This window comes from Nelusetta ayraudi, unplaced genomic scaffold (genome assembly GCF_046127955.1).
Source record: "Nelusetta ayraudi isolate G7.1 ecotype Tasmania unplaced genomic scaffold, CSIRO-AGI_Nayr_v1 ptg000004l, whole genome shotgun sequence".
Taxonomy (NCBI): Eukaryota; Metazoa; Chordata; class Actinopteri; order Tetraodontiformes; family Monacanthidae; genus Nelusetta; species Nelusetta ayraudi.
Window position 1 is genome coordinate 6,470,001 of NW_027466054.1, and position 23,952 is coordinate 6,493,952.

At 45.7% G+C, this 23,952-nt stretch overlaps 1 protein-coding gene across 5 annotated transcripts in view; it reads left to right on the forward strand.

Annotated features, from left to right (window-relative positions):
- The window catches only part of ptprdb (protein tyrosine phosphatase receptor type Db), a 164,640-nt gene that overhangs the window by 120,433 nt on the left and 20,255 nt on the right, over positions 1–23,952 (forward strand). For 2 of the 5 annotated variants that reach the window (XM_076031193.1, XM_076031200.1), the window contains 22 exons: positions 307–324; positions 2,102–2,212; positions 3,900–4,169; positions 4,814–4,923; positions 5,102–5,299; positions 5,472–5,597; positions 5,707–5,854; positions 5,963–6,108; positions 6,827–6,971; positions 8,070–8,372; positions 9,489–9,682; positions 10,917–10,943; positions 11,506–11,623; positions 12,198–12,785; positions 13,187–13,281; positions 13,914–14,170; positions 14,851–14,944; positions 17,874–18,098; positions 18,198–18,358; positions 21,139–21,150; positions 22,055–22,167; positions 22,932–23,029. In XM_076031193.1, coding sequence (XP_075887308.1) covers positions 307–324; positions 2,102–2,212; positions 3,900–4,169; positions 4,814–4,923; positions 5,102–5,299; positions 5,472–5,597; positions 5,707–5,854; positions 5,963–6,108; positions 6,827–6,971; positions 8,070–8,372; positions 9,489–9,682; positions 10,917–10,943; positions 11,506–11,623; positions 12,198–12,785; positions 13,187–13,281; positions 13,914–14,170; positions 14,851–14,944; positions 17,874–18,098; positions 18,198–18,358; positions 21,139–21,150; positions 22,055–22,167; positions 22,932–23,029 — 3,557 coding nt within the window. The remainder of the gene's footprint in view (positions 1–306; positions 325–2,101; positions 2,213–3,899; positions 4,170–4,813; positions 4,924–5,101; positions 5,300–5,471; positions 5,598–5,706; positions 5,855–5,962; positions 6,109–6,826; positions 6,972–8,069; positions 8,373–9,488; positions 9,683–10,916; positions 10,944–11,505; positions 11,624–12,197; positions 12,786–13,186; positions 13,282–13,913; positions 14,171–14,850; positions 14,945–17,873; positions 18,099–18,197; positions 18,359–21,138; positions 21,151–22,054; positions 22,168–22,931; positions 23,030–23,952) is intronic. The other 3 variants (XM_076031201.1, XM_076031209.1, XM_076031217.1) reach the window with 3 other exon arrangements.

The window sequence follows — 23,952 nt, forward strand, 5'->3', positions numbered from 1 at the left end:
CTCTGTCTATCTGTCTCTCTCCCTCCTCTCAAGCTTATTCTGTCCGAATTTATTCTGCCTTTTTTTTTCTCTTCAATGCCTCTCTCTCACCCTCGCTCTCGGGAGAATCTACTCTCTTTTCCGAGTCTTCCCTCCCTTAATTTTTTGACTCTTCTTTTGCAAGTTACCCACTCCCCCCACCCCACCCCCCAACACCCCCTGCCCTGCCCAAAGCCCCTCCCTCCTTGACCCACCTCCCCCTCCTGTGGTACTAACATTTTCTTCTTCTTCTCCTTCTCTAATCTCGTGCATTCATTGCCCACTCAGGTGGCACGCCCATACGAGGTAAGACTGCTGGGAGGACCGACATGACACAGTGGCCTCATTCCTTTTCAACCCCCCGGTTCCTACTTGTCTCTCAGATCTGGAGGGGAAAAAAAGGGGAAAAAGCAGCTTGGGGAGGATTAATCAGTATGGGTTTAGTCCAAAAGACTCGGGACTCTGCCATATTGGTAATGCTCCAGCTGCTCCAGATCTGCAGTAGGTACAAGAGGAGGGAATTGGAATTGAGCAAACAGTCCATCACTCTGACTTTGAAACACCTCTTCTCACGTCTCGCCCTCCTCTTCTCGCCCTTTTTCATTTCAACATCTCAGCCGCCACCATCCACCCTCCCACTCTGGAGGTCCATCGCTTCCTCCTTGTCACATCGTACTCTTTCTTTTGCATCCATCATTTTAACATCATCGAGCCTTATTGACGTTCTCAAGCATGATGTGTTTTACAGCTTCCTTTGATTTTTTTTTCTTTTTCTTTTGTGGCTTTTGGTTTGAGGTGCCATAGAATATATATGCATATATCTATATACCTCTATTTCCTTTTGCCTTTTTCTTTTCCTAATTATTTTTGCGACTAGATTTTCTTCTGTTTTTTGGTTTGTTTGTTTTTTCCCAGAGGGGGCAGACTGACCTGAGTCAGCCTCCACCTCTACCTTGTCTCTATTTGCCCAGTCGAAATGTCCCAGTTTTGTTTTTTGTTTTTTTGCTTTTTTTTCCCTCCCAGCTGTTACTTGCTCAGCCTGAAACGTCCAGATGGCAAGGGCTCAGACACACTTGCAGACATTAGTGTACTCCCAGACGCACAGAATCCACACGAGAGTGCACGGGAAAACACACATTTTCTTCATGGTTCTTTTTGCCATCCCTTCCCCGTCTTTTCTCTCTCATCAACGAGAAAAAAAGCCCCAAACAACCACTTTTTTGATAAAGTTTTTATGGGCGCTTTTTTGCCTTGCCACGCCATCTTTGAATTTAAAAAAAAATCAGGCTCTGGTTGACCTTTTTTTTTGACAGTTTTTCTGCTTTCAGGGAGCGAGAAAAGCGTCGGTCCCTCCCCAAGGCTTTCCGTATGTCGTTCCGTTTTTTTGGTTTTTGGTTTTTGTTTTTTGAAACAAAAATGAGAAGAAAGCTGTCGGCCTTGACGGAGGTCCCACGATGTCTTATCCTCCTTATTGGGTGTGTTTTTTTGTTTTTTGTTTTTAACAATGACGTCACACTCCTGATCCCAGCGGTGGATCTGTAACTGTTGGGGATATCTGATTACTGCGGCAAAATATCTGCAAAGTTTTGTTTTTTGAGAAACTAAACCATGACTTGCTCCCTAATTTAACTACATTTTGATTTTCAGCAAGAGAAATTTCAAAAACCGTTGTTGTGGTTGGATTTCTTCACATATTTTGCAGCCCGGTTGGTTTGTTCTCCCTTTCTTACATCCTCCATTTTTTGGTAGGCTTTGCATCAGACCTTTTTTTATTCTCTTACCTTTTCTTTTTACTAGATCAGTGACAAATTGTTCATTTCTTTTGGTATATTTGACTCTTGTTTTTTTTTTTTTAGCTCATGTTGGAGCACTTTGTTTTTTAATTTTCAATTTTTTGCAAGAACTACTTTAGACTCATTCGCCCTTTTTTGAGTTCTTACCATTTCTACGTCGGTATATTTTATCTGTGCGTATGCGCCCAGTTGTTTGATGCCTTCCACTTCTGTGTAATTTGCGCCTGTGTGACTCTCCTCCCAACTCCCTCCACCTCCTCTGCCTCCTCTCCGCCCCTGTCTCCGTCCAGGTGCCCTGCAGATAGAGATGAGCGAGGAGTCAGACCAGGGGAAGTATGAGTGTGTCGCCACCAACAGCGACGGCACACGTTATTCCACCCCAGCAAACCTCTACGTCCGAGGTAAGAGCGGGACGCCGACCAGCCTCTGCGCTCACAGTCAGAGGTTCCCAGATTTAAGTCTTTACAACATTACCGTGTTAAGCAGATTCGGGAGCCGGAAAGCTTTATAGTCCTTCTTACCGCTAAGAGTTAATCATATTAATGCGATATGACGCTAATAAACCTGCCGTATTTTATCATTCTTTGCTCTGGAGCCATGAAAAGTGGATGGTCTTATAAGGAGGGAGAGCTGTTTTACATCACTGAAGGCGGGACTGTATGTTTGGCTCTGGCAGTTAATCTCTCTGCCCTCCCTTCTTAGCCTCTAGACCTCAGAGAGACGCAAGGGGGGGAAAAATAAAGAAGTAGAGACGAAAACACAAATCATTGTCTGTTTAAGACTTGTGTCTCTCCCTGAATCTGACAAGCATCTCACATCCTCGGGCGCTGTCTCCGTCACCACACACACACACGCACACAAGCCAACATACACAGACGTGCGCACACTAAATGTTGTGACTCCGGGAGACATTTTTGTTCCCGTGGCCTCTTTGCTCCGTTGTCTGCCCGCTCAGAAAATAATAAAGAGACACGCAGACGTGCGCGCCGCTAAAGACAAGCAGCGTGCACGCCCACTCGCACGCATGAATATAGACGGAGCACGTACACGTTCACGTATGCACACAGATGGGCTCCCAGGAACAGGGCCGAGGCAGTGAAGTGTGCCTAACAGCGCTCGCAGTCCTTGTAAAGTCTTGCAGCCGCTGCTCAGCGAGTGTCTGACAGGCGGCCCGTGGAGACGCTGAGCAGCCGAGTCCCGCCTTCGTCAGGAAGGCTTTCAACAACACAATCTGTGGCTGCTTCCTTCTTCTTCTTCTTCTTCTTCTTCTTCTCCTCCTCCTTCTTCTTCCTCTTTCTCTCTCCCTCCTCTTCTTCTCTTCTGGTCCTTTCCCCTCTGCCTGTTGCCGTCTCGCCATGCCTCCTCTTGTCTAACTTGTGCTCTCTCTGTGTCTCCTTGTCTCTCCTCTGGTGTTTTTGTTTTTTTTCCGCCATCTTCTACTGTCTCCTGCTCCTCCTCCTCCTCCTCCTCTCCCTTCCTCCTCCACCTCCTCCACTACTTCCTCCCGCTGTGCTCTGTCCCACCTCCTCCTCCTGCAGAGCTGCGAGAAGGTTGGTAATGTCTCTGTGTGTGTGTGTGTGTGTGTGTGTGTGGCTCTTATGAGTATTTTTCTTTTCTTTCTTCCCGTCAAAGTGCCGTTTGCTTGTGTTTCCATGCCTGGCTTGTTTTTCTATGTGAGGTATCTCCACAGCTTACCGCTTAGAAATATGCTGTTCCTTGGGCTCCCCTTGTTTTCCTGTGAGTGCATGTGTGTTTGCCGGGAGGGTTTTTGGGGTATTTTGTGTGTGTGTGTGTGTGTGTGTGTGTGTGTGTGTGTGTGTGTGTGTGTGTGTGTGTGTGTGTGTGCAAGCGTTTGTAAAACATGTATTATTCAAACACCTAACACCACCGTAAAGTGTGACGTGCTGGTGATCTGTCAGACTGGCTGAGTGCTTGTAGTTCTCTTTTTTTGTACGCCTTTGTGCTTCAGCTCAGAGCAACAACAAATAATAATCATCCCCGCTGTGCACCGTGAAAGTTGTCTCCCGTCTCCCTCCCCCGCCCCCAACACGTTTCTAATGGCCTCTCTCCAACTGCGCCCCGCTCCAGTGCGCCGGGTTCCCCCTCGCTTCTCCATCCCCCCGGCAGACAGCGAGATCATGCCAGGGGGCAACGTCAACATCACCTGCGTGGCCGTGGGCTCCCCCATGCCGTACGTCAAGTGGATGCTGGGGGCGGAAGACCTGACGCCCGAGGACGACATGCCCATCGGCCGAAACGTCCTGGAGCTGACCGACGTCCGCCAGTCCAACAATTACACCTGCGTGGCCATGTCCACGCTGGGCGTGATCGAGGCGGTGGCGCAGATCATCGTGAAAGGTGAGTGTCACACAGAGGTGAGCAAGGCAGGGGATGAAGAGTTTTTCAAGAGGTGGACCCACCGTAGGCCATTTTTCAGGTCTTTTTTTTTTTAACTCTGGACTTTACTGGAGAAGCCTTGCATGATTGGTCATCCAAAATGAAAAAAGCACATTTAGCCGTTTGTTTGAAGTCCCCGGCCAAAAAAAATCTCGGTCTTGTTTTCCCATAAAACTGTTTTGTCAAAATCACTCCTTAACTGAGGAGAGATTCTGAGGAGAGACAGCTTGTTGTTGGAACACTTTGGTACAACAAATTGAAGTTGATTTTATTGCATTTATTATTATTTATTCCATGTATTGTGAGGATGTACTGTATGTCTTGAGTCTCAAATTTGATTCTGCCATGATGCATGTTGGAATTAAATTAATTAAAGCACTGCTTTACTGCTAGACTAAGCCTTCTCTGGTCTTTACAAATACCAAACATGTATATTTATTTTGCATTGAGGTAGGACAGCTTTTTCCCTAGTTGTTGAAGATATGCTGGACACCGTATATCCATATTACTACATTGAAATGTTGACATCTTGTTCTGTAGAGAGTGTGGTCACCTGCAGAGCCTGGACACTTCTTTCTCAATTTTCTTTCTCATACTTTTTATAGCGCTGCCGAAGGCCCCTGGCATCCCTGTGGTGACAGAGAGAACTGCAACTAGCATCACGCTCACCTGGGATTCTGGCAACCCAGAGCCGGTCTCCTACTATTTAATACAGGTACATAAGAGACGCCTGGCCGCAACTGCATCTCCATGTTTAGGCTTTTTCAGTGATACATTACTTGAAGTCATAGAAGCACGATTACACCAATTCAAGTGTATTAGCGCTGTTTGCAAGCAGGACATGACAGACTTGCAGAAACGATCGGCCTGCTTTCCCTCTCGCTGCCTTTCAGCACCGCGCCAAAGGATCAGATGACCCCTACAAGGAGATCGACGGTATCGCCACCACCCGCTACAGCGTGGGCGGCCTCAGCCCGTACTCCCACTACGACTTCCGCGTGGCGGCCGTCAACACCATCGGCCAGGGCCCCGCCAGTGACGTGGTGGAGGCTCGCACTGCGGAGCAGGCTCCTTCATCGCCTCCTCGGCAGGTCAGGCGCCGCATCAGTCGCTCCTCATTCAGGAATAAAAAAGACACTATTGAAAACACATTATTAATAATAATTGATATCCAATCTTTTATATGTCCAGTGTGTAGAATTTGAGTTACAATGCACTCCATCTCAGTAGATGACACGGAAGTCCTCTCTGTTTACTCTGCAGGTCAGAGGTCGTATGCTCAGCACCACAACGGCCATCATCCACTGGGATGAACCTGAGGAGCCGAACGGGCAGGTGGTGGGTTACAGAGTGTACTACACCTCAGACAGCACGCTGCCAGTCAACCAGGTCAGTCTGCCTGCCGCCGAAAGACTTTAATGCAGCTTGAGCCCTCATCCTAGGCGGCTGTTAAGAACATTGAATAACTTCTTAAGTCTGTTTGTAATGTGTTTCTCAGTGGGAGAAGCAGATGGTGCGCAGCGCCAACTTTATCACTATCCAGGGTCTGACTCCAAACAAGACCTATTACATCAGAGTGCTGGCCTTCACCTCTGTAGGGGACGGACCCTTGTCCCAAGACCTGCAGATCATTGCCAAGACTGGAGGTAGTGCAAGTGCCGTCTTTCTTTTGAGTGTTTCACCCAAAAAATAACTGAAGGAAAAAAATATCAGGCGTTGCCCCCTCTAATGCCGTTCTTCCCTGCACGCTGTAGTTCCATCCCAGCCTTCAGAGTTCAAGGGTGAGGCCAAGTCAGAGACCAGCATCCTCATGTCTTGGGTGGCTCCACCCCAAGGTGGTCCCGACAACCAGATCACAGGATATGAGCTGGTCTACCGCCGAGCTGACGACACAGAAGAGGTGAGTTTTGGGCAAAAAGGGGACACGGCGGGTGGAACATTTCATAAATATTTCGTATTTATCTCACATATCCATGGTATCTATGGTATCTATCATATCTATGGTACATGACAAACAAATAGAAAGTTGACAGCACAGCAAAAATGTTTTCCATGAGGAAAAATCTCCAATGTCATTTTTATCTTATTCATTTAGACATGGCTGTCACTGCTGCATTCACGCTAAACTCTCGAGCAGCAGCTATTGTTTACAACCCACCATTAGCTTCTTCTTCTTCTTCTTCTTCTTCTTCTTCTTCTTCTTCTTCTTCTGGAAGAGCCCTTTTTTTCTCCCTTGTGCCTTTTGCTTTTTCTTATACAAAGTAGTTGGTCTATTGAGTCTGTGGAACATTAGCGTCAGCAGTGAACACTTTTAATTGGAGGCTGGCAAGACGGACGTGCAGGACTTCTGAGTTGAGCGTCGGGTGTTGGCTTGGAAGCCCCGTTTTTTTTCAAGCCGCGGCTTTGTGTTCTTCAACAATTTATGGGTGGGATGGCTAGTAAGAGACTAAAGGACTGGTAAATGAACAGCCGATTGGATCTAAATCGTAAAAGTGAACTCCATAAGGGTCTTTTAAGAGGGGCTTTTAGCCGATCTCCCGCCGCCTGTCTGATTCTATCGCTTTTATTATGTTCCCCCGTGCCATTTTCCAATCTCTCTCTGTCTCTGTGTCCCTTAGAAGAAAGTGAGCTTTGAGCCCAGCACCTCCTACCTGCTGAAGAACCTGAAGCCCTTCTCCACCTATACCTTCCAGCTGGCTGCAAAGAGCAAACATGGAGTGGGCGCGTACACCAACGAAGTGTCAATCAACACACCACAGACACGTAGGTCCAATTAGGGGGTAAAAAATCTACTTTGCGTGCGTGCGTGCGTGCGTGCGTGCGTGCGTGCGTGCGTGCGTGCGTGCGTGCGTGCGTGCGTGTGTGTGTGTGTGTGCGTGTGTGTGTGTGTGTGTGTGTGTGTGTGTGTGGTTCTGATGGACAAAAAAGTCTTTTTGACAATGCAAAAGTAACACTAGAACTAAAAAAACTTTAAGCAACCAATGTCTATTATCAATCAACGTCAATTTCACAAATCCGTTTTTTTATTACTTATTAATTATTGTTCTTTTCCAATTGCTTTTAATTAAAAATTCGGTGATTATTATTATTGTTACTTATTGCATTCCCAAAAAGGAGCGGCGATGAACCCAGACCCGAACTGACCTCAGACTGGATGCATCGGTTAATCGTGAAAACCACAATTAATACCCTACACATTTTAACTGCAGGTAATGCCGCTGAAAAGTTGGGTGGGGGGTTATTGACAGCAAGTGAATCCCTTTGCTGCCAGTCTGAGGTCAGTCAGGTAAAATGCCAGAGGGCTTATAGATAGGGATGAGCTCCTTCTTGGATCACAGAGGCTTGGCTAGGCTGTGAGGACAAGTAAGTGATGGGCAGGTATGTGTTTGTGTCAAAGCTCTAGTCAGTTTTGTTTTTTTGTTTTTTTTATGTGTCTCGCATCTCTTTTTAAGTCATTCACTCGCCCTCATTACTCAGACATGTCTACCAAAGTGGGCGCCTGTCATCCAGTATCTTTGTTTGGCCATCTTTGCTTTCTAGTTCTCGGGGTTCATTCTTTTTTTTTTTTTTTTTTTTCGTTTGGACGCTTTCGTTCACCAGTGTTTTGTTTTCATTTTATGTTTCTTTGTCTTCTGTTCTCTGTCTCTCGTCTGCTCCATTTTCATCATCCCCATCCATTCCCTCACGGCAAAAAAATACAAAAAAACAACCCCGCCTCCTCACCTCTCCACCCACCCACCAATAACAACTCGCACACGCCACCGAAATAACATTGACCCAAACAAACCCCCCTTGTTGCTGTGCATCCTCAAAAAAAACAAACAACAACAACAACAACAACAAAAAACAACGGTCGACCAGTTCCTTCAGCTCCCCCCCAGGACATCACATGCACCAGCCCCAGTTCTACCAGCATCCTGGTAAGTTGGGCCCCGCCTCCCGTGGAGTTTCAGAACGGCGTCATTACGGGATACTCCATCCAGTACTCCACTACCGAGGGCAGCAAGGAGTCCAAACGCATAGACGGAATCCCAGCGGAAAGCTCTCAGTATCTGCTGGAAGGCCTTGACAAATGGACTGAGTACGGCCTGACAGTGCGGGCGCAGACGGAAGCCGGGGACGGACCGGAAAGTTTACAGCTGCTAATCCGCACCGAGGAGGACGGTACGTTCCCCAAAAACAAACCTCCCCCTCCCCCACCTGCCGCCAGTGTTTAGGAGGGTCGGCCTCCACTAACTCCAGCAACCTCACTAACGTAGCGCTGATGAGCTCCAACACCCCTGAACTAACACCTTTCTCCCAACGGCTGCGGTGTCTAACCTCCATGTGGAAGGGAATGATGCATTTAGGGACCACCCTCCGTCTAACTTTTTCCTGCCTCTCCTCTCTCCTGCAACTGCCGCTGCAAACCTCCGACACTTTGACCCCCACCCCTCCCCCGGACTGCTCCCTCATCACTTTTCCCCGCCAAGAAGCCGTTTTATCCTTTTTTCCATGCAGCATCTTTTTCTGCACCTTCCTCCCCGCCGTCTAACAGCCTGTTTTCTCGGTGGGGGAAAGGTTCCCGTTGTTTTCCCGCCTGAACATACCGAAACAAACTTTTTAACCCCACAAAGTCTTTTTTCCAAACCTTTTCACTCCGACCATCTGCCCTCCCCGCTTTTCTCAACAATCATTGCATTACAGTAATTGAACCAGTGTATAGCACTGTGCCCTGATGAATCTGTAATGTTCTCTTTAGAATGTCTCTATTCAGGCCTTATCATAGTTTTGCCAAAGATTTTCATCAGAATTAAGCTTTATTTATAAGCTGTGTATATTTATATACAGTACATCTTTTGTGTTTCCACTTTTACACAAGTGTAGATTTTGGCAGGATGATAGAGGTTTTTTCTCATATCAGTGTTTTCTTTTTGACTGGCTGCCACTGTTTATCAGCCCATGGCAACAAATCCTTTTCTATTTGCCATTTTTATCTATCTCTGCATTTGCTTCTTATCCTCCACTGCTTTTTACCGCCATGTTTTCCCCCTCAAGTGCTCTCATTTTCCTACCTTTTTGGCCTTTTTTTTAACCAAACATCAGCACTGTTTAAAACTTTTTGGAGGGTGTAATGTATTTTTTTGTATTTTTTCCAACATTGGGGTGTTTTTATTCTGGCCCTCAACTTAAAACATTTTTTGATTGCGCTGCAACAGAGGGCATTTTTTTTTTCTTAAGAGGTTTCAGTGCCCATCATCTGTGACCCTTGACCTCTATTCCCAAAATGCATTTTTTTAGTTCCAAGTGGCCCCCCGCGAGCGGTAGAGGCAGAGACTGTGAACTCGTCAGCTGTTAGGGTGAAATGGCGAGCGCCGGCACCTGAGCGGCAACATGGACAGATCCGAGGCTACCAAGTCCACTATGTCAGGATGAACTATGGAGAACCACAGGGGCAGCCTTTCATCAAGGACATCCTCATCGAGGACTCTCAGGTGACTCTCCTTCTGTCGCAGGTTCTAACTTATTCATGCATGCCTGATGAAATTCTCCCCTTACACAAGCAATGGCTCAGACTGTCGGGATTGGGCTGCATGCTGGCGTCGTACGTTTTTTGTTTGAGTGCACAATGAACGCACATTACAGGCATCGTTATGATAGAATTATATTCATGTTATATGACAAGGCAGAGTGACCTTGAGGTCTTTATAGCTCCAAAAATTGAGACCCAAACAGATGTTCTACCTGGACCAAGTTAGTGTTTTGAGACCGGACTTCTTATATCAATTATTATACATCATGCCAGTCAGAGACTTGACCAGCACTGGCTTCACATCCAATTTCTATGTCAACAAGCTAACGTTAATGTGCAGCCTTCAGCACAAGTTTCTATTTAAACCAATGTAATGTAAACGTTATCCACCCTCCTTGTTAAAGCGACATAAATCTTACCGTTAATATCCGATAAGTGGTTTTTCACCAGAGCATGAATTCAATTATTAAATAACTTTCCCTTTTAAATTATAAAAGGGAAGTTCTCAGTCTCAGTTCACAATTCTCGGTTGTCTTCTATTTATGTTCAAAGGGCTAACCTGCTAGCGCTGAACTCTGCTCCCTCATTTCAAGCCAGGAGCCATGACCACGATCATTTATTAAAAAGCAGTAGTTTGACTCCAACTCAATCTTTTCCCACAAACTCTGATTGCAAAGTCAGGAAAAAAAACACCACACTAAGCAATTGACAATTTAAAAACCCCCAAAAAGATTTAAAAAAAAAAAAAAAAAAAAAAAAAAACATTGTTTTTCTGTGTGAATGGAATTCATTATGTGCGGTTTATTTAGTAATGGAAAATAAGAAGCAATCTTTTAATTTGATGAATCAGGGGATTGGAGAGTGTCTGCCTTTATTTGCAGTCTCAAAATAAGAAAAATGGTGGGGATTAAAAAACAGGAAGTTTAATATTAATAATGTAGATGAATGAATCACGCTTACACTGCAGTTGTTATTGTGTTGATTTTTTTTTTTCTCTTCATAACAAGTTAGAGACAAAAATTTATCAGCCATCCGAATGTGACGAATCTCAATATTTTTTAGCCTGTTTGTGTCAAATGATCATTTTAAATGGTAGAGTGAATATTGTACTCCAGCTTGAAGTGTTTTTAATAATTTACTAATCATGCAAATCGTGTTTTTCTTTCCCCTTGTCTTCATGCTCTTCCGTCCTGCAGTGGGAGCAGGACGACTCCAGTGAATATGTGAGTGAACCCTCCTTTTCATGATTCAGTAGTAATAACAAGTGATAAACAGGAAGAAATTAATTCCTATTCATTGGATTTTAGCTTTCAGAGCGGCTCAGGGGCTTAAAGCCCAGGAGGGATGCATTCTGTATTCTCCACAGCCTTTAATAAGAGCAGATAAAATGAAAACAACATCACACAGATAGCTGACGAGACTCCATTGTGGGAATTAACAAAATCCGTTGATTGCTGATGCTGTCTGCGGGGCGAGAAATGACAGAAATGTTGCGATTAGCCTCTGGAGACGGCAAATCTAAATGAGCTGTTAGCGCCTGCAAAGTTGAATTTTAGCAAATCTTTGCAAGCAGAGGACATTTGCCCTCCTGTACGCGAGTCATGTTGAGAGAAAATGTATTTCCTCAGCTGCTGCAGTTTACACAAAACTCATCTCAGGGGCTTTGTCTTTAAAGAAAATGTTTGACCATTTTGCCCCAGTTTGAATTCGCACCCGGCTCGCTGTCCTAAGGGCAACACGCAGTAGTTGCCTTTTTTTGTGGCTGACATTATTGTTGCTGTGCAGGAGATGGTTCTGGGGGACCTGAAGGCAGACACTTCCTACTCTGTATCAGTGGGAGCTTACACCGCCAAGGGTGATGGCGCACGCAGCAAACCTGTGACCGTCTGCTCCGCCTTACCGCGTAAGTGGGAAACAACTGCACAGCACGTCCTTAGTGGAGATCCTGTGTCCGAAATCACGCTCTCATTCCCTGCTTCCTAAATAGGGAGTTATATGTAGCCAGCTATATACAGTAGTGCACTCATGAACTAGATTTAAAAAAAAAAAACTTTCGGACACTACTCTTGGCACTGTTAATGGCGGCATCGCAGTCTAGTTATTAAAAACATGGTTGTACATTATTTTTAGCAATGCATTGTAGGATACAATGAGTGGGCTATATAGTAAATACCAATGTTCACTCAGGATTCAGACACCAATACAAAATGGCGTATTCCCCATATAGTGCACCATATGTTGAGTAGGGGGCGATTTCCGAGACAGAGCGCTGCTCCTGATCATCAGAGCCCATTCAATCACTGGTATTAAATCAGTGAAGGGGCTGGTCCCTGCCTCTGTCACACCTTGCCACGCCATTTAGGGGCATTTACACGGCGCGCCACTAATGGCATTTCCCTGTTGCACTCGGCGCTATAAATAATGTGCTGTGCAATTACGCTCTAATTATCTCTTAATCTTTCTCTCTCCCACCACAGTCCCTGAAAAACCCAAAGTGATGGTGAGCGCCACCGACTCGGGGAACGCTCTGCTCCAGTGGTACCCGCCCCCCAACCCGCCAACCCCGCTGCTCGGCTACCGGCTCACGTTTGGCCGCGTCGACGTCCTCCCCTTCACCGTGGTGGAGTTCCCGGCCAAGGAGAACCGCTACACGGCCCAGGACATCCACAGGGGCGCCAGCTACGTCTTCAGGCTCTCCGCCCGCAACAAAATGGGCTACGGCGAGGAGGCCGTGAAAGAGATGAGCACGCCGGAGGACGCGCCCAGCGGCTACCCGGAGAACGTGATCTTGGAGGAGGCGTACGCCACCTCGCTCCAGCTGGCCTGGAAATCCGTGCCGCTGATCGAGCAGAACGGGAAGATCGCAAAGTACTCGGTGCTCTACAAGGACGTGAACAGCCGCGGCAACGCCTCGGAAGTCGTCGTGCCCACCCCCGGCTCGGGGGTTTTGTTGGAGGGTCTGAATGCCGATACGGTGTACGAAGTCAGGTTGTGCGCGTTCACGGCTGTCGGTCCAGGGCCGTACAGCCCCGGTGTCCAGTTTAGGACACAGCGCCTGGACCAAGGTAGGACCTCAACGCTCACCTCCCAACAAGCCTTTCGACCCCCGAGGATACAACGCTTGCGTCCTGACGCTACATTTGCACACATACGTACATACATACAACCTTAAACACACCACACCTGATGTCAAAGCGCCCTAAGTGTCCTTCTCCATTGTCTTGTCACTGTAATCATAGACCAAACGTCCTTTTCCCTAAACAAGGTAAGAGTCTTGGGTCCCCGTCCAGTCAGATAGGTAGCTTGAGACTAGACTATGAAACACAGGTAAGGCTGTTGTTTGTGCTCCAGTGGGGGAGGGGGGGAGGGTGGAAGGGGTTTGTAGGGAGGGCGGCTGGAGGCAGAGTCCTGCTCGTGTTTGTTTCATTTCCATTTTTTCTCTTTGTTTTTGTCTTCTGCGATTCAGTTTTTGCCACCAACTTCAGAGTGAAAGCAGCCATGAAGAACTCCATCCTGCTGTCCTGGGAGATCCGGGACAAGAACCCCACCCAGCCATTCACTGTGAGTCAATTACATTTTAGATGCGTGATTAAATAAACTATCATTAGCCAGAAGCTCCCTAAGTGGTGCCTACTGCTCAGGGAAATCACCTGATGTGATTCCATTTATACATTTAGATAATGTGTCATTATTGCCTTTTTCCTCTTTCTCTGCCTCTGGGCTACTCACACCACTTTTATTTAAAAAAAAAAAAATATATATATATATATATATACACACATTGATATATATATATATATATATATATATATATATATATATATATATATATATATATATATATATATATATATATACATACATATATATATATATAGATAAAAGAAAAATCACACAACAGTGAAAACAGCAGGTAATTAAAACTAGCCAAAACAATTAAAAGCTTGCTTTTAAATACCAGCTTCATCTGTTTTTACCACAAAGGTAAAGAGTAAATAAAAAAAAAATGTAAAAAAAAAAAAACACACACACTTCTGAGGCAAGCAGCGCAACAAGGGATTAGATAGACTTTAGTCATTGTTTATTCATTATTGACTGCCCATGTGGGAATTGAATGTATCATTTTCCGGGTATGTTGCAAAGAATGCAAATATCCTGTCCATTGCCCTGAAACGATGACACTTCCTGTTCAGATCCTGTATGGGAAGGGCCAGTCTGTGGAAGTGGATGGGAAACTGACCCAGAAGCTGATGACGGGCTTGGAGCCGGACACGCAGTACTCCTTCCTGCTCACTAACAGGGCCAACAGCGCCGGCGGTCTGCAGCACCGTGTCACCGCCACCACCGCCCCGGACCTCCTGAAAACCAGACCCGTCGTGGTGGGAAAGACCAATGCGGACGGCATGGTGACTGTGCAGCTGCCCACCGTGCAGACCACGGCCAAAGTCAGGTAATCACTTATTTACAATAACTTACAATTCAGCCGAATGGAACTTGGTGGGGAGTGAAAAGAGCTGAAAGTCTGAATGTGCCTCCTGCGTTTGTTGTTCCCCGGCACCCTGTGAGGTAAATTTACCGTTTCCTCCAGCTGCTGCTTTCCATTTATTGGTCCATCAGGAGGGATTTCTCAGAGTTGGCAGCAAAACAAGGCTGTGAGCTCCCACAGCAGGCCTAATGAAAGTACAGAGCCGACAGTCTCACCTGCCTCCGTAACAAGAACAAATACAGACAGCGCACCGAAGGCGGTCTCTCGTTAAAAGCGCGGCCCAGTTTACTGCGATGATACTTTTCCGCCACACATGACAACCAACTTCATCTATGTTTTTCTTTCAAATAACTGATTTGAAGGCCTTGGGCTGAGATTCTGGCATGAAGTGTCCTAACGTGGCTGCTGTCTCGTGTGTGCTTCAATGTGTTGCACAAGGATGAGTCGTCCGCTGAGCTTTCACAGACACTTTGTCTGCTGCCTTTGCTTTTGGTGTTTTCGTCTCCGAAGTCAAATGTAATACTATAAGGCTGTAAAACTCACTCGATGGCTCAGATTTGAAATCCCCCGCAGCAAAGGCTTTACGGCGGAGCCAGCGCCAATTCACTTTTGCATCGCCTAACAAGGTGCACGCTGTGTTTCAGGGGCTACTACGTGGTCGTGGTGCCACTGAAGAAGCAAAGAGGAGGCAAGTTCCTCAATCCCTGGGAGGACCCCGACCAGATGAACCTGGATGAGGTGAGACACGCAGCCATCGCATGCATCACTCGCTCCAAATAAAAAAGAAAAAAATCCACCCTGGTAAGATGTTCGACTGTTTAGTTCTGTTTTGAAGAATTTAGTTCAGCAAAACAGTGACGGCTGTTTTTTTTTGTTTTTTTTCTCCATGATTACCATTGTGAATTCAATTCAACCAACACGTCGTGAAAAAATGACCACTGGGGCTTTTGACGTTTCTTTTGCTGCCAGTTACAAAAAAAAATACAGTTTTGTGGACCAGTCGATTTCGGTTTTAGATTTAGCATCCGTCATCTGCATCAGCGGTTGCAAAACTTGATCTTCAAAGGTCCAAATCTGATTTCTCTCAAGTCAAAGGTCAGACAAATCTCTTCCCTTCAATCTTCTTCGAGGTTACAACCCAAAAGAAATGGTTGTACGCAAGGAGTAGATGCCTGTGAACCTAAGCAGCTCCAGCTTTTGCGTAATGTGCATTGTTTAGTTTTATTTTGTTTTCTACAACCCTGCAGTCAGGGTCGCAGGGGGGCAGCTGCAGTTTATCCTGGCTGTCATCAGGCGAAGGGCCAGTTTACCACCGGGCCACGTCGAAAGATAAACAACCATTCGCACTCACACCTACAGCCAATTTAGAGCTCCCAATTTGTCTCACATGCATTATTTTGGACTGTGGGAGGAAGCCAGAGAACCCACACAGGGAGAACATGCAAACTCCACACAGAAAGGCACCAGGCCCGTTGATCAAACCCTGGATCTTCAATCAATCAATCAATCAAGCTTTATTTGTACAGCGCTAAATCACAACCAAAGGCGTCTTGAAGCACTTTGCACAATCAGGAGAAAACAAGCTGAACACTGAACAGCAAGCAAGGTGCCACAGTGGCCAGGAACAATTCCCTTATTGGAAGAAACCTAGAGCAGGTCTGCACTCCAGAGGGCCGTCACCTCTTTGACCAGTTGGGGTGTAAAGGAAATACAAAAAATGGAGAGAGAGAGAGAGAGAGAGAGAGAGAAGTGGTCAGAGTGACAAACAGGCCAGAATGAGTTGCAGGGTGAACAACCAAATACTTACAAAGCTCTCAGACTATAGCCATACATATAAATATGTATATAAATAAAAACAATTCACATATACAAACATAGAGACACATACATAAGTATATGTACATATATATAAATGTATATGTATATATGTACATGTTATTGTATTATTATACCCCAAACTATTATAAAATGAGGTATTAGCTTGTGATGGGACTACCTTCCTACCTATGTACCTATCCAACCTCCCATCATTACTCCCTCAGGGAGTGAAGTAGGAGGAGAGGAAGGAGGGATGTGTTAGTTTTAAATTAAAATTCCATTTCAGTCTCATCAACTCAAGCTATTCTGCATTTCTGCACAAAGCAAATAAAGTGATGTTGTTATCACACAAAAATAGACATATTAAACAAATTATGCATCTTGCATCATGTATTATGCATGGTCAACCTTCCATTGCACATGCACCGGATGCTTCATGTGTCCTGATTTACTGGCCCACTTTCTAGATTATTCCAACACAATGTTGGAAAATTAGTAAAGTTTTTTTTTTCAATGCAGTGTTGTCTTTCAAATGTTTCAAATACCCAGTTGAGCACAAAAATCTCAATTCCAGCAAAACACAATCAAGAATGACGACTTCCAGTGCCGCTGATAATGTCGGGATTCATTCAAGCAAAGCGTCCCCCAAGTCTGGCTCATAAATGACCCCACTGTCAACAATCTGTGGTGGCTGCTTTTGCTATCACTCCCATAACCTTGAGGTCGTCACTTCATTATCGTCGGGTAACAACCAGCAATCTCCAGATGAAGGGATAAGTTAATGGGAAAGCTTCTTGTTATCTTGTGCTAGGAGATAAAATAATGTGCTCTAATGGCATCATAAGTCCTGCCACCGTATTAGAGGGACGTAAATCAATTCTTATCACGGCATAGCATGAAACAATGTCATCTCTTGACTCTAAATTTCTACCGCAGATGAGAAGAGTTCCTTACTTAGGTGGCTGAGAGTGTTGCAGTGTTGGTGTATCATTTGATCAACACATCAAACAATCACCGCATTCAATCCCGAGACAACAAGACAAGTTTTCCGCGACAGTAGGACAATAGTTTCTATGATCGCACCAATCAAACAGGAAACAACAGGGTCACCAGGCGTCTGTGAATAATATGACTCTTAGCAAATAGGTTATCTAGATTTTTTTCTCAGGTGCCACTTAAAGTCTTCTTTAGAAAAACCTGCCTCCAGAGTCATACCACCTGCTACACACCACATGTCCTGCTGAAGACCTGACAGTGTCTCAGCACCAAACACTTCCAACAAACGCAGCGTTTCCCCACTAACCAAGAGACTCCTCATTTCCCAGCTCTGAAAGCACTTCTGTGTGTGTGTGTGTGTGTGTGTGTGTGTGTGTGTGTGTGTGTGTGTGTGTGTGTGTCGTTTCCGTGGAGGTTTATGTTGCCTACTGTGAAACTGAATAATTGGGTTGATGACAGAGACATTTGTGGTATCGCTCTATCCAGCCTGGTGTTCTGTCCCTCCTAAAGGATGATAGTCTGAGGTAGAAGTGCCGTTTTTCTCTGGAAATTTTGTTGATGTTGTTGTTGTTGTTATCAAAACCCCTGGAGTGCAGTCCCCTGAAAATTAGGCTTTTTATCAGGAAAACGTTAGAAAGCGAAGGCTGTGGTAAATATCACAATTAGAGAATGAGTCTATGATGATGATGCGGGCGAATGTTGGAAAATAATGTGGCTTTTTAGTCATTTCTCATGATGTCTCATATTTCCCCCCTTCCAATGTCATCATAAACCATTTGTTTCCTATTAGCAGCACTCATGACCTCTCTTCTTTGATAATTATACTTCTTCACATTCTTCCCTCCTCTTCTAGCTGCTCAAAGAGATCAACAGAACCAGCATCAGCCGGGCCCTGCGCATTCGCAGACAAGCCAGCCAATCGGATCCCAGGGCCTATGTCACCGCCGGCTATAAGACCCTCCCCCTGCAGTTCACGCTAGGCGACGGCCAAAACTACGGAGACTTCCGCAATCGGCCGCTGCAGAACGGTCAAGAGTACGTCTTCTTCGTGCTGGCGCTGCTCGACCTCTCTGAGAACGTGAGTGAAACACGAGTCCAGTCACGCTGGTGGAACCGCCTCAAGAAATGTTTGCCCAATTAATGCGTGAGAACTAATAAAACGTCCCCATTCCTCCAGACAATGTACTCCACCAGCCCTTATTCCGAACCGGTCACCTCCTCGGACGTGGATCCTCAGCCAATCGTGGATGAGGAAGAAGGTCTTCTGTGGGTGGTGGGTCCTGTGCTGGCTGTGATCTTCATCGTCTGCATTGTCATCGCCATTCTGCTCTTCAAGAGGTAAGAGCAAGAAGAAAGATAAAGAAAGAGATTACATTTTGTAACATATTTAAAAAAGCCAAGGATGGTTTGGGGAGACGGTTGAATAGATTGAGACTAAGCAATGTGCGAGACCTGTCTGGAAGCTCCCATTTCAATTAAATATGTATATAAACACACACGCGTTCTAAAGTCTTCTTCAAACTTCATGAAACAATCTGCTGGAATGCTTTAAGAAGATCACTAGTGCAGGAAAATCAGTCAGGATGTGCTGAACACATTATGGGATGGCTTTGACTGTTGTTGTCTTGAATGTCTAATTGAATGTGATATGTGTTTTATAGAATATCAAGAATATCAAGTGTGCAATTTGGGCCGACAGACAAGTGGGAATTTCTATAAAAGTATTATATAATTGTATTATAATCACAGTTAGCTGTGTGCTAAACCATAACAGAGTGATCAAAGCATCATGGGTAACATTTTAAACTCTTTCAAACAGCCCACTTCTAGTGTGTTCACACACAATTCTGCACATTTGGATTCTCTCAATCACTTTTTAATGAGACATTGAGCGTGGTTTTCATTAAGCACTAAAATGTTCCCTAACTTGTTAGTTAAGAACATCTTGACTGAATTTTGTGCACTCATAATGATTGCAGAGCATTCAAGATCTTTGTTTCATAAAACTGGTTGTAATGGAGTTCAATGCAGCAACGAGTCAGTGACCCCAAACTCTTGAACGGTAGTTATATTACTAACCAATTAATGTAACACAGCTGCAACATTATCAACAAGCCTCTGCGTTCACTCCGGCTTTGCTGCACATTTCCAACCCGCTGCCCACACAGAGCAGCGCTGGCAGCACACACCTCAGCTGTGTGACCGACCATGATCGCAACATGACAGCGCACACGCAGCTACGGCTCTTTTGAAGGCAGCCCGTGCACGTTAAATATGTATGAGGCGGTTCGGATGCAGGTTGTGTAGTTGGACATGCAGTGAGTGCCGGAATGCTACACCCATGACAGGGTCCTCTGTTAGAGGGTGCCCTTGTTACTTTTATTCATTTCTGATTAATCAATGCCATAATGCAGCATTTGAGAAACTGGATTTTGCATTAGAATTGTTGTTCCAGCCCGCACCTGCACGTGGATCCAACTCAGTACCGTACAGAATGAGATAAAGCTGCCAGTGACCAGTCACGTCTTTACAGGATGTGACATTGACATATGATGACAGAACACGCTAATTGATTTATTTCAGATTTGAAGTGTTTGAGCAGCACATCTGAATTAACACTCATATAATCAATCAGTTGTTTCAGAGTGGAAGCGATCGATCTGGAGTCACTTTATTTGCTTAACATAAATGAATTAGCATGGCGTATTAATCAGTATCAAAGTCGTTGGAAATTGAGGTGTCACAGACTTTGTAATAAAGCAATTATAAAGAAATTGATCGTTTTTCCCATAATTTATCGTGGCATCCTTTGTATCCTCGTAACCTCAAGATTCCAAAGATGTCATTTCACGACCCTCACATTCGCATCAGCTGATCCACCACTGTTTTTCATCTTCAATTTTGCTACAATCAAGCCACCGTACTGCAAGATGATAGCCTTATCAGGAAGCATTTTAGATTTGAGGTTTTTGAGAAGACAATTTTATCTTGTTTAATCCAAAAATGTTGCTTAAATTCGTATTCATCATTCGTATTCATCAGCCTTGTCTTCCACTTGGGGAAAATATATTTGATTGATATCGTTCAGGTGTGCATGGCGGCCCAACGAGGTGGTTTCCACTCGTTGCCGACACTATTCAATACTATACGTTTGCTCATAAACGGATAGGACGTAATAAATAACATTTGAATGAAAGCAAAAACGTCTCATTAGCAACAGCTGCTTATTCATTGCAGATCTTACAGAAATGTTCTGGCTGGGATTGTGAAATGCTACATTAAGACGTCAACATGTCTGTAATTCTGGCAAGACGTTGCCGTCTTTCCGAGCAGCCATACGTGTCAGACGTGAGGAGTGAAATAGTCGGCTTTCTGACTCACACAAAACACCCACACATCTCCGTTCTGGAAACCGCGTCTTTTGTCCAGCAGTGATGTTCAGGTGGTTTAATTATCACAAAACGCCTCGAGCTTCCTGATCCCACAGGTTTTTCTAGCAAATTCACTCCTGTGATCCGTCCTGCAAACTGTACAAGGGTTAAAAGCTTAGTTAACTTTATGGCTGAGGTAGGAAGATAGCATGATGACCCATTAGCGTCGTCCGTGATAATCGTCTGCTGGGCCTCCGCTGCTGCCAATAAATAAGTGCCGCTAACACGCTAACCTTGGTGGTAATTATGTGGTAGCGGGGAAGTCTGGGGAGTGTGACCCAGACTCATCCACCGCCATTAGTGTCTCCCATTTCCAGCTGAGTTGCACTTTCCAAAATGTTTGCATCGTGTTATTAGGAAAAGGTGGGTCTCTCAATTGCAGGGCGTGATCGGATGGCAGTGTGCGCAGCGACGTTCTGCAAAGCTGTGTTTTTTGGGTTTTTTTTGTTTTTTTTTGGGGGGGGGGGGTTCTTCAACTTTGATTCACATCCTCTGATTCACGCCTATAGGAGGAGCTGTTTAGCTGATGATGATGATGTTGATGATGATGATGATGATGATGATGTTGATGATGATGATGATGATGAGTTCTGCTCTGCTTGTGGTCTCTGCTGTCTGTTGATTGGACACTAATGTTATTCATCCCTGTCTGTCCTTTTATCTCCTCCGCTCCCTGTTTGGATCCAGCAAACCTGACAGGTAAACAAACGCCGCCTATTACCATTCGTCCCGTCCCACATTGAGACCCCCCCCCCACCCACCCACCCTGCAAAGCCTCTTTCAAAGAGGAACGATAATAGATCCCTGTAGAGGCAGCGGATGAGCCAGCTGCGTCTTTGATGATTACACATTGACCCGAGATGCACCGGATACACTGGAGCACCTGAAGCTGCGAAAAATTAATCCCGCCAATCTCATCAAGATGCGCTGCAGAAAGATCACTTTTATGGGGATTAGTTTAAGTTTGGAACAATGGCGGCTTCCCTGGAGGAGTTTGTTCAAGTTAAAGACTAAACTAAAGGAAGTGAATGTTATCTCGGGGGTACAATCAGCGTGTGCACGCCCTGAAATGTGTGATTGTGCGTGAATTTTTCCAAGGAGGTCTCGTACTTTGCGTGCAGTGAGCGACAAGTCTGGAGAGTCGACAACATTGAGGGTTTTTACAGGAAACGTCAATGATGGCTTCAATTCACATGTTGGGCAACCGTAATAAAACAACAAAACAAAAAGTGTCAGTTAAACCATTTAAACAGCACCAGTGTTGTCAAACGTCTTTAAAATTACTTTTATGATGCTACAAATAGCTTCAAGTAATACTTATGAGTGTTAGTACCCAGCCCTCGTTCCACTCAATGTCCTTGAAGTCCTAAAATGAGAGCTCGCTCCGATGAGGGAACATCCAAAACTTCCCACCAGCACTTCATGTAGTTTTGGATTTGAACAATTGTGTCAGTCTTGTTGAGGCTCCCCAAGCAGCCACGTGGGACTTTCCAAATTTTTCCCCAAATTGCAAGATTGTACTTTTTTTAATGCATTTCTTTACAGCTCAATTCTTCTCTGTGCAATGAAAGTAAAAAAGCCACGTGTGGCCGTTTGATTCCAGGAAAAGGGCCGAGGCCGAGGGCAGGAAGGGCAGTTTTCCCTGCAGCAAAGCCATGTCGTCCCACCATCCCACCGACCCCGTGGAGCTCCGCAGAATCAACTTCCAGACTCCAGGTGAACATGACAAACACAGTGGGCTTTTTAGGGGGATTGTGGTCATGTGTACTGTGGTTGATTTTTCGTTTTTTTCCCCCAAGTTTAACAACGTCTATATGGTCTCGTCTCCTTTCCAGCCTACCGTGTTTCAGTGTACCGCGGTTATCGCCGCTTGTCAAGTCAGTTGGTTTCAGTCGGCCGCTGGTCTCCCTTCAGCCGTCACACTTCTTCTCTCTGCGCCCCCCACCCTACCCCTCCCCTCCCACCCATCTCCATGCTAACTAACCTTCCATCCCATTCAGGATGAAGCCGTTTGAACTGACAACATTCCATCGGAATGCCTTTCCGGAGCTTCTTCTTTGTCAAGAAACAAAACCAACTACAAACTATGCCCCATGCTATTTCTTTTTTTTTTTTAGCTGCCTGTGTCATCGTCTTTTTTTATCCTCACCAGCAGTGTGCGTATCCTCCGAGGACGTGTCACTGTGCCTCTCTCTCGCTCTCTCTCTCTCTCTCTCTCTCAACACGCACATTGTTCTTTCTGTCTGCCTTCAGAGAAAATGGTCACTTAAATTCAACGGAAAAAAAAGAAGCACAGACACAACCCATCGCTTCCTTCCACCGACTCAGGACAGACCACTAAACGACACTTCCTCCTCCTCCTCCTCCTCCTCCCCCTGAAAATCTTTGCTCTTAACATTTTTCCCGCAAGAAAAGTTCAGCTGTTACACATCTGAAATTGTTTCCTTTTTTCTCCCCTTTTGCTTGTCTTTGCTCGGCAGGCATGGCAAGCCACCCGCCCGTCCCTATCTCTGAGCTGGCAGATCACATTGAGCGCCTCAAGGCAAACGACAATCTCAAGTTCTCTCAAGAGTACGAGGTAGGAATGCTGATTATCTCCTGCCGAAAATCTCCAACTTGGGAAATCCATCCAGTTGTTTGATGCAGTCTGCCACACGCGTGCAACACAAACTGCACAAAGGTTGTCGACGTTTTTTGTTTGTTTTTTTCGCGCTTTTTTCCCCCCCTGTTACGTCACCGCTCGGCGCCGCCATACGTTGTCTTTTCTCGCTGTCCGAGCTGCGTTCCCATTCGTCTTCGTGGAAGCGATACAAGATAAAGCGCGTCTCGCCAAGCGTGTCTCCCTTCCGCTGTCTCCGCCGTTATCTGGGCAAAAAATAAGGGGCGGAAATTGAAATTGCAAGCTCAAAGAGAGTTTGCTTACAGCCAGATGGTTATCAGGCCCCTCATTTCCACGCTCTGGTGGAGAAAAGAGAGGCGGCTCGTCGCAGATACAGGAGGCAAAGACACTTCTTGATTAGTTTCCTCCCAACTTGCAGTACAGTCAGTGTGGAAAAGAAGAAAAAAGAAAGAAGGGAAGAACAAAAAAACCTGCCACTTAGAAATAACAATGTGCCCATACTTGGTGGCGGCGAAGTGGTCCAGTGGAAATATGTCCCGACACACAAATAAGGCCCACATCACAAAGACAGCTTGGTCGAGAGCTATTAGGGCTGCTAAATTGTTTTCTCTCTCCCCCCTCCCAACCCCCCCACACAAGAAAAGACTTCAGAGCGAGGGGCCCCCGGGGGCGAAGTGGGAGACATGAGCCTCTAATTGGCCGCCACATGAGAGCGAGAGATTGTGTGCGACGGAGAGATGCGCGCACGAGGCGGGAGGGCTAAAACCATATGTAATTGTGCCGCGAGCTTGTTGAGCCGCGCATTCCCTCCGCGTGACTGTGCGCTTTGTTCGGGGCGGAGGGACGGACGGACGGACGGACGGATGGGCGGACAGACGGGT